General features: G+C 39.2%; 2 protein-coding genes across 3 annotated transcripts in view; both read left to right on the top strand.

Moving 5' to 3' along the window:
• Positions 1-7,309, top strand: part of LOC103712779 (probable protein phosphatase 2C 3) — an 8,914-nt gene extending 1,605 nt beyond the window's left edge. Inside the window, exons 5-9 of one of the 2 annotated variants that reach the window (XR_003386743.2) lie at positions 101-208; positions 331-456; positions 665-897; positions 1,421-1,474; positions 6,835-7,309. Coding sequence is in view for 1 of the 2 variants with exons in the window: in XM_008799400.4 (XP_008797622.1) it covers positions 101-208; positions 331-456; positions 665-897; positions 6,835-7,054 (687 nt within the window). In the remaining variant the exon portion in view is untranslated. The remainder of the gene's footprint in view (positions 1-100; positions 209-330; positions 457-664; positions 898-1,420; positions 1,475-6,834) is intronic. The other variant, XM_008799400.4, reaches the window with a different exon arrangement.
• Positions 7,310-8,352: 1,043 nt separating this feature from the next.
• LOC120110543 lies at positions 8,353-19,630 on the top strand. The gene is made up of 2 exons (XM_039125806.1): positions 8,353-8,714; positions 18,873-19,630. The coding sequence occupies exons 1-2, from the start codon at positions 8,547-8,549 to the stop codon at positions 19,059-19,061; spliced, it is 357 nt and encodes a 118-aa protein (XP_038981734.1). The 5' UTR covers positions 8,353-8,546; the 3' UTR covers positions 19,062-19,630.
• Positions 19,631-20,184: the final 554 nt, after the last annotated feature.

Genomic DNA, 20,184 nt, shown 5'->3' with positions numbered 1-20,184 from the left:
TCATTAATATATTGAACTGACATGGATGACAAAAACATTTTAGGTAATTTTCTATGACGCTAGATGAAACAAGTTCATCGATTTCTTGCCTTCATTTCAGATAGGTCCCCTCCGATGTTGGCCAGGGGGTCTATGCCTGTCGAGGTCTATTGGAGATATGGATGTTGGAGAATTTATCGTTCCAGTGCCTTACGTCAAACAAGTCAAGGTATTATATATGTACAGTCCCATTTTTTTTCTGAGGGTTAATCTTTGGCAACCTTGTTAATTTACTTCCATCTGTCCTAATATTTTTCATTTTTCACTTAATGTTCTTTATTGGTACACCAGCTATCTAGTGCTGGGGGAAGACTTATAATTGCTTCAGATGGCATTTGGGATGCCCTACCCTCTGAAATGGCTGCAAAGTCTTGCCGAGGTTTGCCTGCTGAGCTTGCTGCCAGACAAGTTGTGAAGGTGAATAATTATTTACAGTGACCCTTTCAGTTCTTTTGTCATTTGCAAGCTGTGTCCCCGTCCTGGTTCAGTTTTTAGGCAATATATTTTATGAAGTTCTATTGATGCATTAGTGTTGGATTTGATTGCTTTCGATGACACAGATATAGATAATCTAGCTAATTGTATTGTAAAACATCCTAATCACATTTGACTGACGAATGTTCAGGAAGCTCTGAGAACAAGGGGGCTGAAAGACGACACAACCTGCATTGTTGTTGACATAATTCCTCCGGATCATTCAGTCCCGCCTCCATCCCCACCAAAAAAGATGAACAAACTTAAGTCTCTCATTTTCAGGAAAAGGTCAAAGGATTCTGCTAGTAAACTGGCAAAGAAATTGTCTGCTGTGGGTATTGTAGAAGAACTGTTTGAAGAAGGTTCGGCAATGCTTGAAGAAAGGTCAGTGTTATCATAAGTTTTCTCCACTCTTAGATAACAAAATCATTTTTGGGTTCTTATTGTAAATTTGGTAATCAGACAGCCTTTCCCTTTTTTACTCTGATGCTGCTTTTTAGTGGGAAATATAAGTTCAACAATAGGATTAAAAATTCATATTCTTCCTTGTCTAGAGCTTGAGATGTACATACCTGATTCTGATAACATGTATGGGCATGAGTGGGTTTTCCTCTCTTTCTTTTTTTGCCCTTTTCTTGCTATCCATATCCAGATATAGTAGCTTTGTCATTTCATTTCTAGAGCTATACTTGCTTTGCAAATTGTTAATATGTACACACTTATTGGCATGATTTTTAGTGGGGCTTCTGGTTAAGGTATTCTGAATAACTTGAGAGGCTTTTACTAAGGATTTCTGACTTGTATATTTACTCATCTTTTCATGCTTATTGCCACCTGATTCCGTGCTTTATGTGATGAATCACTCGTATCTAGTCTTACCTATCTATGCTTTATTTTGTAATGACAGATGACCTGTGTTGCAACATGAGGATCCAATGTCATGATGACATCTTGAAAGAAGGTGGTTCGAATCACAAAATGGCATTTTGGCATCACGTCATCTTCTTTAAAGATCTTTTAGCAAAGTAGTAGTATATGTAGGCTTCATTTGGCCACTTTATATGGCCTTTGGAAGATACTGATTGCCCATCTCTTGTTCCAGTTGGCTGGGGTGTCTCGTTAGGCCCTTTGGGCTACATTTTTAACAGAAAAAGTGAAAAAATAAAAGAGAGAAAAAAATTTTAAGCACTTCTATACATGTGATTAGGAAGAAACCCATCATATGCTGGGTGTTGCTGATAAATTGCTATAAACACATGTTCTTTTCTGTCACATATTTAGAGGTTCCAGTTGATCTGATTGGATTTTGTTTCCTTTGACCTTAAGCATAACCTGATTTTGATTTTGGTTTAGTACCCAGCTTCAAACTCAAATTGTTATCTTGGTTCAAAGGTGGGTCTGCCCCTCTTATGTTTGGATATGTTTGAATTATATGAAATATATCCTGACTTTGAAGTAATTGGTTGGTTAGATCTAGTCAGTTTTGTAGGTGGTCTGTGTTTTCGAATGCTTACTTAAATGTAACTGTGCTGACCTTTTAGGGCAAGGCTTGAGATTTTGATGTATTTTGGATGGAGGGTTGAGTTGGTGGGTTATCACTATAAATCATTTTAATTATATCCATATGATTATTATGCACATTAAAAATAAACCAAAATATAAAAAAGGCTAACTGCTTATGATAATTATTGCCTGCAGGGTAGTCATTTTATCCTCTGCCCCTCTACTTTTTTTATCTGAGCAAGGTTCGCCGAACCGACCGTACCGGCGTATCGGTGAGCACTGGTACCGGTATGGTTTCGGTTTAGTACTGGCTTGGAATCGGTACCGAACCGAAGCCCCGCGTGCGGCCGCGCGCGGACATCAAAAAAAAAGGAAAAAAAAATGCGGACGCGTCAAATGCCACAGAGTGCCATTTCTATGGCCAGCCCGCGTGGGCACGCTGCCCCGCACGGGGAATCGGCCACGGGCGCGGTTCCTGCACGGGGAATTGCGTGCGGGCGCGCGTTCTCCGCTCGCGAGTCCGCGCGCGATTCCCAAAAAAAAAGAAGAAAAATCGCGGCGTCTGCGCGGACGCGTTAAATGCCACAGAGTGGCATTCTGTGGCATTAAGAGGCCCACGCGGGCTCCAAGCGCGCCCACGCGCAGGGAAAATGTGGTTGGACCGGCGCGAACCGGTCCGGTTCGGGCCGGTACCGGCTTGTACCGGCGCGAACCAGCCCGGTTTGCACTAGTACAAGTACGGAACCAATCGATTCCGACACAGTTTGGGTCGGAACTGTTTTTATACGCTGTACCGTACCGGTACCCGTCGGCACCGGTTCGGTACAAACAGAACCGACCGGTTCCGGTCGGTTCAACATACCTTGTATCTGAGTTTAAGATGGAATCCTACTTATCATACTAATTACAACTATAGTTTTAAAAAATTATAAATCTTTACCCCTCCTTGACAACTCAATAGAGGTGGAGGTTGTCCATTGCATGGTACAGGATCAAAGTTAGTTGGGCAACACAATGGGAAAGGAATGAAGTATTGAATTTCCAAACAGCATTGCAGGTTAAACATGGTAGAAACTATCCACATTCAAATTGTCTCTTGGCTATCCACATTTAAATTTCCCTGAAATTTAATAGGGCAGTAAAATAGAAATACTGCTGAGGGGCAAAAGGAGGGGGAGGGGGGGGGGGAGATAGAGAGAGAGAGAAAGGAGGAGGAGGAGGAGGAGATACACCCACTATCTACAAGGATTGGGCGTTACAGAGAGGATGAAATTAGCATGCAGGATAGAGAAATTGGCAAGTTTGTTGATGACCTGAAAAGTGGATGGATTTGGTGGATTGTAGAGAGATTTCCTGTATGGAAGATAAGGAGAAATGGGCATGCTTGATGGCATTTTGGCTAAAAAATCGGCAAACAGAATCAAAAGGAAATATCACACAAAAATGAAAACTTCTATTTTTAAATAAAGAAAGATATAATGATATTTTGAGAAGTTGTTTATATAACTTTAGAAGTCTCTCTCTCTCCCTCTCTCTCTCTCTCTCTCTGGGTGGGGGTCGGGGGATGGGGGTTTTGCAAGTTTGAAGTTAAATTTTGGTTAGATGGAGGAGATTAGATCTTGTGGTAGCCTTATCTTTCCTTTTTCAGTCTTTGGAAGTCCAAATCAACTAGCGATGTGGCCAATCACTTACCACACGACGGAGAACAAAAGGAGAGGAAGCTATCTGTTTTGGGCTGGGAAGCATTTGGTTCCTTTTTGGTGCCTAAAAAGTAGGAGAAGAAGAAAAAGAAAAAAAGAAAAGAAGAAAAACAGTCATACCATAAACCTGGACTGAAACTTTTGTTCCACCCATCTCCCTTTTGATTGGATTTTCATCCAATTGTCATGCAAAATTGGGCAACTTAAAAATTGGTTACAGGTGCGACATACAGGGTATTAAGTGTTAACCAACGGGAATGAGGAGGGTGGAGAAAAGAAAGAAGGAAAGGTAAAAAAAGTAGGGAATATGAAAAAAGCAGGTCATCCACACCATCTGTCAGCCCTTTTTTTGTTTGACCATCAAAAGCAATATTTTTCTTCCTTTTCTCCACCTTAGGATTTGTTATGAGGTCCAACTTTCTGTAGGATTATTTTGATATTTTTTCTTCAGAGCTTAAAAAGGAGGAACAAAGTTTTATGAACGTTTCTAGATTATGATGACCTTGAATTTAACATTTCTAGATTATGAACATTATGATGACCCTGAATTGAAAATTCTAGATTTTCTTGTTTCTGATCTTCTTTCTTTTCTTTGATTTTTGTCTGGTTATTGACATCGTTAGCCTTGCGCCTGGCTTCCAGAGCATAACAAGTTCCCTTAGTCGCAAATCAATACATATAATTTATCGAAATGTATTACGCAGATTTGTGGGGTAAACTTTTGATGCCCTATAACTTTCATCTGTGAAAAATTTCATTTGAAACTTCAATTCTTAGACATTTACTGTTTAGCATTAGATGGTGAAGCTAACTTCAAGTGAATTCTTTGAAATTCAATTAAGTGTTTTGAAAATAGGAGTTAAAAATTACTCAAGATTTGATATTAAGATCTATGCTCTATTGTATCTCTATAGTCATTATACACCTTTGCATTTTTGGTGATCTTAAGTAAATTTCATTTTAATGATGAATTATATTGTGAAACATATATTATTTTCTCCTTTCAAACTTTACATGTTAAAAATTCATTTTATTCGATAGTAGTTGTTAGTGCCTTGTGCATTAAAATCCTTTTCTGCATCTTTTTGAATAGAACTTGTGGACATGGCGAATTTGAGAATGTCCTTTACATAGTTCGAGGTTACTTATGCCATTTCATTTGATGCATATGGTTGTAAAATCTTATATTTATACAAAAGATCCTCTTTTTTGTTGTTCTGTTGGTGTATTATATATAATTGTTAATAGTCTGAGAATTATTTCTCATGGAATTGTTTTACTAATAACAGTGCTCTTTGTGGAGGCTTTGTCCCATTAAGGGGCCAAAGGTGCTAATGACCTATGCCAATTGACTAAGTTTTGCTGAAATCACCAATTTATTGCTGTCCCATTACACCATTTGTTTGAAGCTGGAGATGTGCCAATGCACCTTTTATATTAATTTATCTAGGTTTTACTTTGTCCTATGTAGAGTAGATTTTGAGTATTCCACATAAAAAGTGAACTCAGCTTCAGGTAATTTCAAACAATTAAACAATGGCAATAGCATATCAGGTAGATTTAGAATCAAGAACACGAGTAAAGTCGATTGTGATTTCAGCAAACTAAGTGTTCATTAAATCTTCTTTGGAGATCTAATAAATGGCCTGTAGCAGTCCGCTCAATTAGTCAACCATTAATCAGAACAAAGGAATCAGTAACCACATTTAACTCTTATTAGTGAAGTTTAAGAATATTTAGGAAGTGAAGGTTTTAGAACAATCTAAGATTGAATCAAGTCCGAAAAATGGTGTCCAAGGCTGAGAAACAAGAGATAAGGATTTTAAACACAGAAACATAAGAAGGATTTCAGGTGTTTTCAGTCATTTTCGGTTGAAACTGATTTAAACTGACCGAAACCAGCTGGTCTTGGCTCCAACCTACTGAAACTGGCCAAAACCATAATTGAACCGTTGATTTCGTCTCAGTCTTGACTGAAATAGATCGATGTTGGCCAAAACTACAAACCTTGATTATAACAAATTTGCAGGGGCAAGAACCTCAAGGCAGCCTTCAGTGCAAGTCTATAAAAGATTTAATTTTTTAAAATCTCTCTTTTTATGGTTATTCAGTTCTCACTGCCTTTCTATATACTTGTCAGATTTATTTTAATGGTTTTTGTTGCCAACTGATATAAAGTGACCTCATATGGCACTGTCATAACAACTAAGTTAATAAAAGTACATGCATATCATTCTTGATGTTTACACCAGTTCTTTGTGATAAAATCACCATTCACCAATTTTTTGGATGTAAACAAGAAATTTGTCGATAACCATATCAATTATAATTTAAGAGTGTAATACATCATTTTTTTGTTTATTGACAAAATAATACATGAAAATTGATAAATCAGTTGAGCTCCGGGCTTGCCAAGTCCTTCGAGTTATTCACTTGGTTTTCTTTGGAATCCAATAGCACAATGGTTCCAAGTTCTCATAGAACTTAATGGATTTTGAACCTAATCATAAAGACAAAGATTAGCATTGATGGCTGATATGTACAGTAAGGTTGGGCCATAAACAAGTCTATGACAAAACAAATCTCTGGAAAACCATGGTTAGTTTTAGATTGCTTGCAGCTGAAAACTGAATGTTTCAGTTTTGGTTCTGGATTTTTCAGCTGAAACTTACAGCCATGTTTCTGTTTGCAACTTGATCCACAGCATGCATGTTGCTTCTTGTTATTGTTGTTTCACATGGTCTCATACCTTCTTCATTTGTCAGGATCTTGATTCTTGGTAAATTGGACGTCTTTCTTTTTCTACTTTCTTGCTATGACTGCCTGTTGAAGTGTAATCGACCCAGTAATATTCAGCGGCATATTGATAGCTTACTTCATCAATATTTCATCTTAATCTGGTTAATGTAGTTCATTTTCCTATTAAGAGGCTGCTTAACATTGAATACAATTATGGGGTTGCCTGAGGGTATTTTGCAGCTGGCTCTACTTTTCAGTGAGTGTCTGCTGTTTTTGACAGATTACAGATTTTAAGCTGATTTGATTGCACAATCATGTGTCCATTGCATGCCAGTCTTTTTCAATGCTGAAGGTATTCTATTTCTCCTCAAATTTTCAGGCTAGGGAATGACTCATCAGCAGGGCAAACAACTTCAGGCCTGTTCACATGTGCTATCTGCCAGGTCGACCTTGCTCCCAGCGAGGGCATATCTGTGCATGCTGGTTCCCTCTTCTCCACCAGCTCAAAGCCATGGGAAGGCCCCTTCCTATGTGCTGATTGCCGCAACAAAAAGGATGCAATGGAAGGAAAACGCCCTAGTGGAGTGAAAGTGCTATAGCTTCTCTCCTTTCCCCTCGCATTGTCCCCATTCGATTATTTTGTTCTTTGAATTTAATTTGCTGCCAATTTTTGCGGGCTGCGTGATTGTTTGACTTTGGGGAGGAATGAGGCACCCATGTATGTAATATACCTGTAAAAGGAACGTGACTCCAGCGGTGATTTATGTTATTTGAATTTGATTTTCCCTCCTAACAAATTGCTGTACTAGTTGGCAAGTTACATATATCGGCAATGAGTATTTAATTATTGTATTTGTTCTAATATTAGTTTATCATGATTAGTTGTTCTCGTCCTTTATAGCAGGGAATAAACTGTTTTTATTTGTGATTCAGAAAAATTTGTTGTTAAAGTGATGTTCAAACGTTCGATTTCCTGCTCCATGCTTAATTTTCCCTTTACCCCGGGATAACTTTGTGTCCGGTGAAATACGTCTCAACCTGTTTCTCATTCCAGTGGGTGAATTAAGCTGCCCCCATTCAAAAGAAGACACTCATAATAGCAGAATCCACCGTGATGTTAGACGTGATTCGTTTAGTGTGAATGGGTCAGTTGGCCCGATGAGCTCTTCCCACTGCTTTGTCTGTGAATGGAAATGAACCATGAGTAAAGAAATATGCAAGAAGCTGAAAGATCAGATTGCTCTAAACTCTCTTAGAAGAGTTCATAGTAAAGAGTGCATGTTTGAGTCTTTTTTTTAAAAAAAAATAAAAAATACACAATATTATCTGTCTTCCTTCGTGCAACAGGAGATTCTAGAAACAAACTGTAAAAAATCGTTCCGTGTACGAGTATATGATGCAGCGGTTATTTTCTTTTCAGTTGGAGCATCAAATCTCTAAATCAATTGACGAAAAATTAATCTATACTAATACAAACCGCCACCGTCTTCAAATCTTATTGAATCAATCAATCATAATTTTCTTTCTTTCTTTCTTTCTTTCTTTCTCTTTTTTTTTGCTAAAAAAGAAAGGTAGGAGGGAGGAAGGGACCAGCCCACCTCCGTGTAGTAGCTTCCACTGGGCCTCCGCCTCGTCGGAAAAATGTTCGATACGGGTAGACTATGTTTTACTCATATCCTTTCCATTCGAAGATAAGTACGTCATACCTGGCACAACCAAGCTACAAGCGGAAGAAAAGCATAATCGCCAACAAGCGATCAAAGCATGAAGTATTCGGTTCTCGAATTTAATCAATATCCGTACATTTCGAATTTGGATAACTTGAACGGAACGACCGCCCTCTTATTACCAGGTAGCCACCTCCCTAGCCAATCTTTCTTTCGAAAGGGGGGCTCGACCCGATTATATGCTACCAAGCGCGACCGTGGGCTGGACCTCGAGCCTTTCGCGCCTCAGCGTGACCGTGGACAAGCCCTGGTTCACCTCTCGCGAAACAGCACCACCCCGGCGCGGCGCTCCCGCCCTCCGTGGCTGGCGGTCGTATCACCACCCACCTCGGCTAGGGTGGAGGGAAGAAAACTCGGGGAGGAGATGTTCGCAACGCTAGCCCGGTGGATGGCGAAGAAGCCGAAACCGAAGATGAAGCCTATCGAGCCACGGATGCCGCCTGAACAGGTACAGACCGTTAGCCGCACCATCTTCGACATCGTCAAGGAGCACGGCCCTCTCACCATCGCTGAAACCTGGGAACACCTCAAGGTCTCTCTCTCTCTCCTCCTCCTCCTCCTCCTCCCTTACACTTCCTTTTCTTTTCTAATCGCTGATTTCGTTTCAACATGAACCTCTTGTGGCCCATCCCTTCAAAATGTGATTTTTTTCATAAGGCAAGTTTGAGGTGGCCATAATTTAGTAATCTTTTCGGATAATGTCGACACATTTGATGGAGCTTATGATTAATTGAGGTTGCAAATAAACAATCATGCTTGTTTCCGATTTAGGGTGTTAGATTCGTTAAGGCTTATGGAGGGGGTTTGACAATCGAGTTGTTGTCACCGCATACTCCATGTGAGTGATGTATGATATGTATATGGGAAAATGTATAGGTATCTTGCAAGCTGCAAGTTTAAGGAGTAAGAAACAAAATAGAAGTCGCCATAGTATACTGTGTCAAAATCAAACAAGCAAGGAGTTATAATTGTAATGCCTCTGGCTCTGGATGTAGCTAGAGCTGTTACCATTCAAGGTGAGCATCAGAAGAACGAGATTGTTGATAGATTTCATACTTAGTAAGTAGATAAAGCTAGAGCAATTCATGTTGGGTATTTTAGAGTTTGCTAGTCACATCGCATGCTCGTGGGCTATTTCTTACTTGGCTAAGTGCTTTTGTTGGAGTTTTATCAACAGTATTTTTGATGCTTGGTGATGTGGTGAGCTTTTTATCATCTTATAAATTACTACCTTTTTTTTAAAAAAAAAAAAAGAAACAGACGAGCTAAAATTATGAAATAATCAGCAACCAAGGCCGTTTTGGATGTTTGCATAAGTTATTCTCTGATAAATTATGTGTACGGTGACGCAAAGTATTGTGAGGAGTCCTGTTTAGGAAGAATACATTGGATCCTTGGGAGCTAAATAATTTATTATCCCTAAAGTTTAGAGATATTGTAAACCACCTTTCTATTGGAATCAATTATCCGAAAAGATCAGGGAGAATGTGCTCCTAAACTCCTCCAAAACCTTTTCCTATTGCGCAAACTTGATTCTCTTTCTGCTTCATCACCTCACCGGGCCAATATATCAGTGGATAACTTACCCAACATCCAAACAGGTTCTAACGATCTGAGGAGCGTGCTTATTGAGAAAACTATACCAAATAATGACTTTAAGCTTTCTGATCTATTATCATTTAATGTTAATGGTTATTGATGCTCTAGCGAAAAACCACTATCGCGCCCTAAAAGATGGAACAGACACTTAATTAGAGTAAGTTTTAGGTGCACTCATGATAAGGAAATGCTAACTTATGAACACATGTGGGACAAGCACATGAGAGCTTACATGTTTTAGCATGTAATGTGTGTAATTTAGCTTTCTCAACCCCATATATTAGGAAGAGTCTCACTAACTTGTTAGAGTGGATCAAATGGGTTGTATATTGATTGTTTTCTCCTGTTATCAGGGGAGAGAGAGATAGAGAGAGATTGATAGGCATAAATGGTGAGGTGTTATAAGGAAAACATAAGGCCCTCCTAGACATGTTAGTGGAGTTGAACATTTTTGAACACTTGATGCAAAAAAGAAGAGGGAGAGATTATAGGATTCCTACAGTTTCAGTAGTGAATTCATAGGGACTGTATGAGAATTTGTAGAAAATTTTCAAATATGAAATTTTGGCTTCTAATTACTGCACTAAATGTCATGTGGGATCATATACCAAAGTATCTTTTAAGAAGTTCTGAGAAATCTATGCATAAGTATGGTGTACCAAAGAACTTGGTGGTGGCTATTTGGCTTCCAAAATCAGAAAATGTGGTCACAGAGAAAATGGATGAACATATGATATACAGGATTTTGAAATATAATAAAAAGTCATAATGGGCTGCAAGAGTACTAATTGTGCTGCTTTGAGTGATCATTATGTTAGATTTAGATCAACGGTGAGTAAAGGAGAAATAGATCAAATCATTGCAATATTGTGTTTAATAGAATTTAGGTGAAAGATGGTAAGAGTTGCCGGATAGGGCCTTGCTTTGATAAGTTTATCAGAAGAAGCATAATTAGGGAGGCTGCATATGTAGTTGTACCCTCATTAACTCTTGATATATTGTCAATTTAAATGGAGACAGCTTTGGGAAGCTGCAATAGTGTGGAAGCTAGATGAAATGCAATCTGTGGTTTGATGAATTGAAAGAGAAGCTAGTTTAATTTGATCAAATAGCTTTCAGATTCTATCACGAATATAATGGTACTTCTGAATTATTGATGTAGAAATGACCATATTTATTAGTTTAATGGTGATTTTATAATAGTACAGACTGTACAGTACTCGTGAACCTAAAATTATAAGCCAGATTATAACATGAAAGGAAGCTTAAGCTAAGAAAAATTATAATTTTTTTCTGACTAATATGAAGCTTTAATCTAAGAAGAATTACAACATTTTTTCTGACTAACCTGAATTTATGCCAGGATGATCCATCACAGGGATCACCGTCTTGCTTTGAGAACTCATGAATGCAATTTAGGAAGAAGAGAAAGAAGCTAGACGCATTCTTAGTGACCTTGACAAGCATGTGGTTGGATACAATGAGTAATAATTTGGTGGGACAAGGAAGAAACTGGTGCATGAAGGGTATTTGAAAAGTAGTTGAAGTGTTGAACTGTGTACGAGGTAGGGGTGGCCGGCATTAAAAGTGGCATGATAATCAATTTTTGGTTATATTTTGCCAACAATACAGATAAGCCCTTAGTCGATATCCTTTTTATACAATATACATGTCTAAGTTGATGTTGTTGATATTCATGAGGCCACGGTGTATGATTCTTGCATACTTCTATTGTTAGGTAATGGGATGGAAAATAAATTGATCATGAAATTAGAATTATGACGAGGAAACTGTAGATTTGTAATAGAAAACAAGTACATATAAGAAAAATTGGTTGAAATGACTGTGTTGTATTTTATATATTTTATGCAAAGAATTGAAATCTAAGCAAAGACACATAATTTGTTTACCAGGATGCATGTAGTGGAGATGTACATCCTGGTGTCAGTATATTGCTTTGATGCTTAATAAAAGTAATTTATCAGAAACAAGTAGGCTTGTGACGCTGCATTGATCAGAAAGAATGTTGGGGGAAAAAAAGGTAGGTCCAATCATGTTAGATGAGTGCAGCTAGAAGAATACTAAAGCAGGTTAAGTATTGAAACAAATTAAGGTTAGAAATAATAACATATTGGAACTATATGAGTTAATTAGTTAAAGATTGATTTTTTGAGACCCATGAGTTGGGATGGGCATGCACAAAATAGATTTAAAAAACTTGTAGTAGGAATTGTGACTTTGAGTTGTCTTGAGGGCTCAAGAAAAAGAAAGGCAAGACTGAAGTTAAAAGCAAAACAGTGATGGAGGATAAGGTCATTAAAGATGAGGAAATTGTGAGGTTATCAATTGGACGAGGGCTTGGATTAATGATTTATATGGATCATTATAATTTTTCTTAAAACCAAATTCACTGTTAACCATCTGTTTCATGACCACTCTTTGTAATAAACCTTCTAGATGGTTTATGTTTTTGCTTTTAGGCATTTTAAGTAGTGTAGATTATGATTAACAGTTTGGTTTCTCCCTTGGAATATGTTATTCTTCAGTTTTCTGGTCTTTAAGCGTTTCAGAAGAATACTTTCTTCATAAGTGTTTGATGCATTAGAAGGAATATTCTTTTTAATGCTTTAGAGCATAGTCTCTCTCTCTCTCTCTTTCTCTCTCTATGCATGCATTCACTTACAAATATATCTAAGTAGGTATATGTTAGAATAAGTGGCTCATATTAAGTGGTATTCTTATTTGAGTGGTACTCTGGTTCTAACGGAGCGGAGCGAAGCGACGGGATATATTTATCTTTGGGATAATTATGTAATATTTTATTTTACCAGGGATGCTGATAGGGATTGGGACTCTAGGGTTAGGGTTTAGCTATAAATATCTTGTAATCCTTGTTATTTGGTGATAGTGAAAGTTACGGCCGTTTCGCTCCCATGGACGTAGGTATATTGCCGAACCACGTAAATTTCTGTGCTCTTCTTCTTTCTCTTTTTCTTTTAATTCTGTGCATTGTTCTGTTCGTCGTTTGGATCCTGTATTTTGCACAACAATTGGTATCAGAGCATCAGGATTCCGTGGGTGGTTTCCTTCTTCACGTGGGTTCTATTGTGCCATGGAAGGTCACGTCATGGGGAGATCAGAGGCATCTTCTCCCAAGATGAGGAAACGCAAGAGGGTTTGTTTTTTTGTTTTCTCCCGGTGGGTTCTCTCTCAAACGCCGTGAAGAACCAAGAGAAGAGAAAGGGGTTGTTCCAAGCCGTGGGAGGTGGTTCACGTGAAGGGAAGGGAGATTTGTTTTCTCTGTTTCACGTGGGGGGCTGAGGGGTTTGTGTCCTCTCTCCCAAGGCCCTCTTCCCAAGCCGTGGGTGGTTTTCTTCACGCAGAAGGGGGAGTTTTTGGTTTTGACGTTTTCTTCTTCCCAAAGCCGAAAACGTTCTCGTCTTCTGTTCTTCCGACAGCTCCCGAGCGGAAGGAAGGAGAAAGGCCCCTGTGACGACCGGCTGGAGGTGAACAAAGGAGGAGATTCTGATTCAGCGGCGGAGAGGAGATCCGCCGTGTCCTTCCATTGTCGCGCACCGTCACGCACCTAGATCCAGCCGAGAGAAGAGGAGCCGTTTGTCTCCACCGCCATGTCCTCCCATCAGCGTCCGCATCCATCGTCACGCGCCTGATCCCGTGTGAAAGGGAGGAGAGGATCTCTGCCGTTCGTGGCCAGAACCAGGGAAGAGGACCTCCCGTGCGTTCGCGCCCGTTGCCGCACGTGGATAGACTCGGAGGAGGAGCACCGTCTGCACCTGCCAACGCGCATCTGCGGCCGTCCGTGGACAGATCCTGAGAGGAGGGGCGTGTTTGGCATTTTCTCTTATTTTTCATCAGATCCTATTTTTCTCTATTTTATTTTGCAAAAAAAAGATAAAGTTGCAGGGATGTCTTCTGCGAAGTTTGATGTGATAAAGTTCGATGGAACTGGAAATTTTGGGCTATGGCAGAGGAGGGTGAAGGATCTGTTAGTATCGCAGGGTATGGTAAAGGCCCTGTACGAAAAGAAACCAGATGACATGGGTAATGCAGAGTGCAAGGAATTGGAGGCGAAGGCTGTTTCAAATATACGACTTTGTCTGGCTGATGACGTGATGTATTATGTCATGGACGAGGAATCGCCGGCAGCAATTTGGTCAAAATTGGAGAGTCGGTACATGTCCAAGTCGTTGACGAACAAGCTCTATCTTAAGCAGAAACTGTACGGTCTTAAGATGACAGAGGGTGCTGATTTAAGCCAACATATCAACGTGTTCAATCAGATTATCAGTGATCTGCAGCGAGTTGATGTGAAGTTCGAAGTCGAAGACAAAGTGTTGATGTTATTGCATTCTTTATCCGCTTCTCCTACGTACGAAAATTTAGTTACAACTTTGACGTGGGAAAAAGAGACCCTAGAGTTAGAGGACGTCATTGGAGCCTTGTTAGGTTTTCATCAGAGGAAGAAAGCCAGTGTTGAGAGTTCTCAAGGAGAAGGCTTAGTGGTGAAGGGTAACCAGGAGCGTGGAAGAAGCAACACAAGGAATGGATCAAATCGCAGTAAATCTCGGTCTAAATCCAGGAAAAAGAAGAGCATAACGTGCTACAAGTGTGGAAAATAGGGTCACATAAAGCGGAATTGTCCGGAAAAAAGGAAGGATAAAGATGATGACAGATCTGAAGAGTCCAAGTCTGCAAATATAGTGAAAGAAGATACAGAGAGCAGTGACGGTGACATACTTTCAGTTTCGTCCAGTTCAGATCATCTCGCTGATTCTTGGATTCTGGATTCAGCATGTTCCTATCACATGACGCCCAATAAAGATTGGTTTGACACCTACAGGTTAGTTAATTCTGGTTCCATTTTGAGGGATAATGATGCATCTTGCAAAGTCATTGGAATAGGGAATATCAGAATTACTATGTTTGATGGTGTGGTTAGAACGTTGTGTGATGTTAGACATGTTCCAGATTTGAGAAATAATCTAATTTTATTGGGTGCCTTAGACTCTAATGGGTTTTGTTACAAGTCTCAAGATGGAGTAATGAAGATTAGTAGAGGTGCTATGACAGTGATGAAGGGGCAGAAAGTAGCAGGAAACATCTACAGGTTGATAGATACTACTGTTGTAGGTAGAGTTGCTGCTGCAGAGTCTTGAGTCTGATAATACAGTTTTGTGGCATATGCATTTGGGTCATATGAGTGAACGTGGTATGCTGGAACTGTATAAAAGAAATTTTTTGTAGGGTGTTAAAACTTGCAAACTGGATTTTTGCAAGTATTGTGTTCTTGGAAAATAGAACAAGGTTCAATTCAGGACTGCCACGCACAAGACAGAGGGTATTCTTGACTATATTCATACAGATGTTTGGGAACCAGTCAGAGTAGCATCACGGGGTGGACATACATATTTCGTAACTTTTATTGATGATTTCTCGAGAAAGGTCTGGGTATACTTCATGCAGCACAAGTCAGAAACGTTTGCCAAGTTTAAGTTGTGGAAAGCTGAAGTAAAGAATCAGACAGGGAGAAAGGTCAAATGTCTCAGATCAGATAATGGGACTGAGTACACAGACTCAAAGTTCATAGAGTTTTGTGAGCAGCATGGGATTAAGAGACACTTCACAGTACGCAAGACACCTCAGCAGAACGATGTGGCGGAAAGGACGAACAGGACTATAGCTGAAAGAGCATAGTGTCTCAGGTTAAATGCAGGGCTTGCAAAGAACTTCTGGGCAGAGGTAGTGAATATGGCATGCTTCTTGATTAACAGGTCACCGAGGGCAGCACTAGATGGTAAGGTTGCAGAGGAGGTATGGACAGGTAATGAGGTAGACTACTCAGGTTTGAGAGTATTTGGATGTCCTGCCTATGTGCATATTCCTAGTGAGGAGAGGTCAAAGCTAGACCCGAAGTCTAGACAGTGTATCTTTCTGGGGTATCAGAAAGGGGTGAAAGGATACAAACTTTGGGATCCGAAGGCAAACAAGGTGGTGATCAGCAGAGATGTGGTTTTTGATGAGAAAGAGATATTGAAGAGTACTCAGGAAGAGAAGCAGGTGCTAGAAAGTTGCAGCAGCAATAAGCAGGTGATGCAGGTGGAGTTAGAGAGTTCTGTCAAGAAAAATAATGTTCAGGATACAGAGACTTCTACCTCAACCGATCAAGAGCAATATAATATAACCACAGACAGACCCAAGCGTATTATCAAGCCACCAACTAGGTATGGTTTCGAAGATTTGGTTTCCTATGCATTAATCACTAGCAGTGGAGATTCTACTACTTTTCATGAGGTAGTTCACAGCCAGAAGAAGAGTAGATGGATGGGTGCTATGATGGAGGAGATGGAATCTTTGAATAAAAATCAGACATGAAAGTTGGTGGAGCTTCCAGAGGGGAAGAGAGCGATAGGATGCAAGTGGGTGTTCAAGAAAAAGGAAGCAGTATCAGAAAAAGAAGGAAAAAAGTTCAGGACACGTCTGGTAGCAAAGGGATATTCACAGAGAGCTGGGATTGACTATGATGAGATTTTCTCCCCAATGGTCAGACATACTTCCATCAGGATAGTGTTGGCATTGATAGCATATTACAATATGGAGTAGAGCAGATGGATGTAAAGACAGCTTTTCTTCATGGTGAGTTGGAGGAGCAGATTTACATGCAGCAGCCAGAAGGATTTTCAGAACCTGGATAGGAGCACTTAGTCTGTAAATTGAGGAAGTCACTTTATAGGCTAAAGCAGTCTCCGAGGCAGTGGTACAAGCGTTTTGACTCCTACATGATTCGGATTGGCTACAGGAGATGTGAGTATGACTGTTGTGTTTATGTGAGGAGCCTTGATGATGGTTCTTTTATTTTTCTGTTACTGTATGTGGATGATATGCTGATTGCTGCGAAGAGTATAAATGAAGTCAACAAGTTGAAGACTTTGTTGAGTAGAGAGTTTGACATGAAGGATTTGGGCGCGGCCAAGAAGATTCTTGGGATAGAGATTCCAGAAAATTGTGGTTATCTCAGGGTAGTTATATACAAAAGATGTTGGAGAGGTTCAGCATGGGTAATACGAAGCCAGTGAGCACACCTTTAGCGAATCATTTCAGATTGTCTACCTCACAGTGCCCAAAGATAGAAAAAGAAATTGAAGACATGTCAAAGGTTCCATATGCTAGTGCAGTGGGGTGTCTGATGTATGCTATGGTTTGTACTAGGCCGGATTTAGCGCATGCAGTTAGTGCAGTGAGCAAGTTTATGGCGAATCCAGGGAGACATCATTGGGATGTAGTCAAGTGGATTTTCAGATACTTGAGGAGTACTACAGACCATGGTATCATATTTGTTAGACAGCAAGATGATCCTTCAGTCGTGGGGTATGTTGATGCAGATTATGCAGGGGACTTGGATGACAGGAGGTCGACTACAGGCTATGTATTCACTTTTGCAGGAGGGCCTATCAGTTGGAGGTCCATGGTTCAGTCTCTAGTTGCAATATTTACGACTGAGTCCGAGTATATGGCAGTGGCTGAGGCTGCCAAGGAAGCATTGTGGTTGACGGGATTAGTCAAAGAGCTGGGTGTTCAGCAAGGTGGAGTAGGAACATTTTAGACTGACTTTATATATAAGATCGTATGGTAGGTCACAAATTGGGAGACTTCGCGCCTACTCTGACTTTCGCGAGACATGCAAGAAACGACAATAAATCTCGTCGTTAAATTATTTCAATTTTAATAATATTATTTAATATTTCATATTAATAGAAATATTATTAATATAAATCAAAAATAAAATGAAATGAAAAATGAAAATACTCAAAAAGTACTTTACTTACTATACTAATACTTATGTGTTGTGTGCAAAACACTATTGAATCAAACAATGGAGTTCAGTTGCATTGTAACAGTCAGAGTGCGATCTATTTGGCGAAGAATCAGGTGTATCATGCGAGAACCAAGCACATAGATGTGAGGTATCACAAGATCAGGGAGTTGGTTTCTTCCGGTGATATATTGCTTGAGAAAATTCGCACTTCTGAAAATGCAGCAGACATGTTGACAAAACCCGTTACTGCAGACAAGTTCAAGCATTGCTTGGACTTGGTTAACTTCTCTAGGTGCTAGAGAGGATGTGTTCCAACCTATCAGCGTCAGGTGGTGTCCCAGGTTATTTTTCTTCTAAAGGGTGAATATTCGCCAAGGTGGAGATTGTTAGAATAAGTGGCTTATATTAAGTAGTATTCTTATTTGAGTGGTACACTAGTATTCTAACGGAGCGGAGCGGAGCGACGGGATATATTTATCTTTGGGATAATTATGTAATATTTTATTTTACCAGGGATGCTGATAGGGATTGGGACTCTAGGGTTAGGGTTTAGCTATAAATATCTTGTAATCCTTGTTATTTGGTGATAGTAAAAGTTACGGCCGTTTCGCTCCCGTGGACGTAGGCACATTGCCGAACCACGTAAATTTCTATGTTCTCTTCTTCTTTCTCTTTTTCTTTTAATTCTGTGCATTGTTCTGTTTGTCGTTTGGATCCTGTATTTTGTACAACAGTATATAATTTTTGTTCCCACCCATTCCATTTGCTTTATTGTCTCATTTTTCGTTTTTCTTGTTGTTGCTTATGTGTGCATGTGTGTATATCTTTTCCCCTCTGTTCTTGTTTTTTTCTGAATAAAATAAACGTGTTAATTGTCCCTATATGGTGGCCTTCATATCTCAAGCTTAGTAATTAGGGTGGCACTACTTGTAGAGTCAGAATTTGATAAATAAGGTGGGTGAAAAGAGTTTTAAGTGAGTGCATTTTCAAATCAATACTGCATTTTCAGGAAGTGAGTATCGGGAAATCCTTCACATTTTTTGCAGTGAGTGGAAGCAGTGATGTGGTGAACTTAAGAAGCAAAAGGAAAGAGAGTTCTGTTGATGTTAAAGAATTTTGACTTCAGTACTGTTAAGTTGATTCCCATCATGTGTGATTTTTTTTCTTTCTAACAGTTCAAATGATTTTTCTTATAATACCAAATTTGGCTGGCCAATGATGCAACCTTTAACTGTCGTCTGTGTAAACTTATTTCAGGGTGTTGGTTTGAGAGGGTTGACTAGCAAAAGGCATATGAAGATACTATTGAGATGGATGAGGGAGAGGCAGAAGCTGCGGTTAATCTGTAATCATGATGGATCTCACAAGCAATTCCTCTATACTACCTGGTTTACCAATCCCAAAACCATGCCCCCGAGGCCGAGAAAGGGAACTTCAGAGCCATGACTGAATAGAATTTGAAGAAAGTTCCTATGCAGGCTCTGCAAATCAGTTTTATGATAATTGCAATTGATCACCCTTTCAGCATGTACAACTTGATTTGCAGTATCAGAAAATATCATTGCTGCTGCCGTATCCATCAAATGGCCAAGTTAAATTATTGGTAGAGAGGATGATTGTCGAGATGGCTCTACATGGCTCATCGTTGTTCTGTACATCCTTTTTTTTTGCTTGTTCAGAATAATTTAAATCTTGCTCTCTACATAGAAAGTCATCAGAAGGACTCTTTCATTACCTTTTGATTTTCTCAAAGTACGTTGAAGATGACTCTCCAAACAGGTATTTTCAGTTCAGTAGGCAGATCTTAGAAAGCCTAGGCTTTGGCTCTTCCACCAAAAGAAAAAGAGGAAAATGTCACATCTCTAACATTGTGTGGGATGCTGTGATGAAGCTGAAGACACCAAGGCAGTATAATTGAGACAACAAATATGTCACATCATTTCCGTTTGTGCAAATTACCGTTCTTGTGTTCTGTTTATATTTGGCTTCTTGTATAAAAAAAAAAGTTTACTGGGCTTTGCTATTTTTGGCACAACAAATTTTCTCGTGTATGGAAGAAGCAAATATAGTGAAAAATAAATGATCATGCTTTATGGTAATTCTCATGTAACAAGTATATTGAACTATAGGTTTAGGACTCGTTTGGTTTGTAAAAATAATTTTGCTACTGAAATATTTTTTTCTAGAAAGCCGATGCCTAGATATATGATGTCTAATAAAATGGGTTTTTACATGTTTTGATTATAAAAAAAAATGACATTCTAAAATGATTTATGTTCAATTGACTATTTCTTTTTTTGAAAAAATTGTATAAAATATTTTTTATAATCTTGTCCCATTCTATTTAAAAGTTTAAAAGTATTTTTTAAAAAAAATAATCTTAATTTTCAGTCTTATTATGTATCTTAACCAACTGGTTCGGCTATTTTCCTCCTGTTAAGTAGCACCTTAATCACTTGTTGCTAGGACTGCAACAAAGTCAGATTCAGAAAACGTCTCTCATGATCTAAGCCCAAACCTGGTCGAGTTTAGCACAGTCCAATGGCTAACCAAGATAAGTTTGTTTGGG

This window comes from Phoenix dactylifera, chromosome 4 (assembly GCF_009389715.1).
Source record: "Phoenix dactylifera cultivar Barhee BC4 chromosome 4, palm_55x_up_171113_PBpolish2nd_filt_p, whole genome shotgun sequence".
Classification (NCBI taxonomy): Eukaryota; Viridiplantae; Streptophyta; class Magnoliopsida; order Arecales; family Arecaceae; genus Phoenix; species Phoenix dactylifera.
The sequence above is the reverse complement of the archived record's forward strand: the minus strand, read 5'-3'. Positions and strand labels throughout refer to the sequence as shown.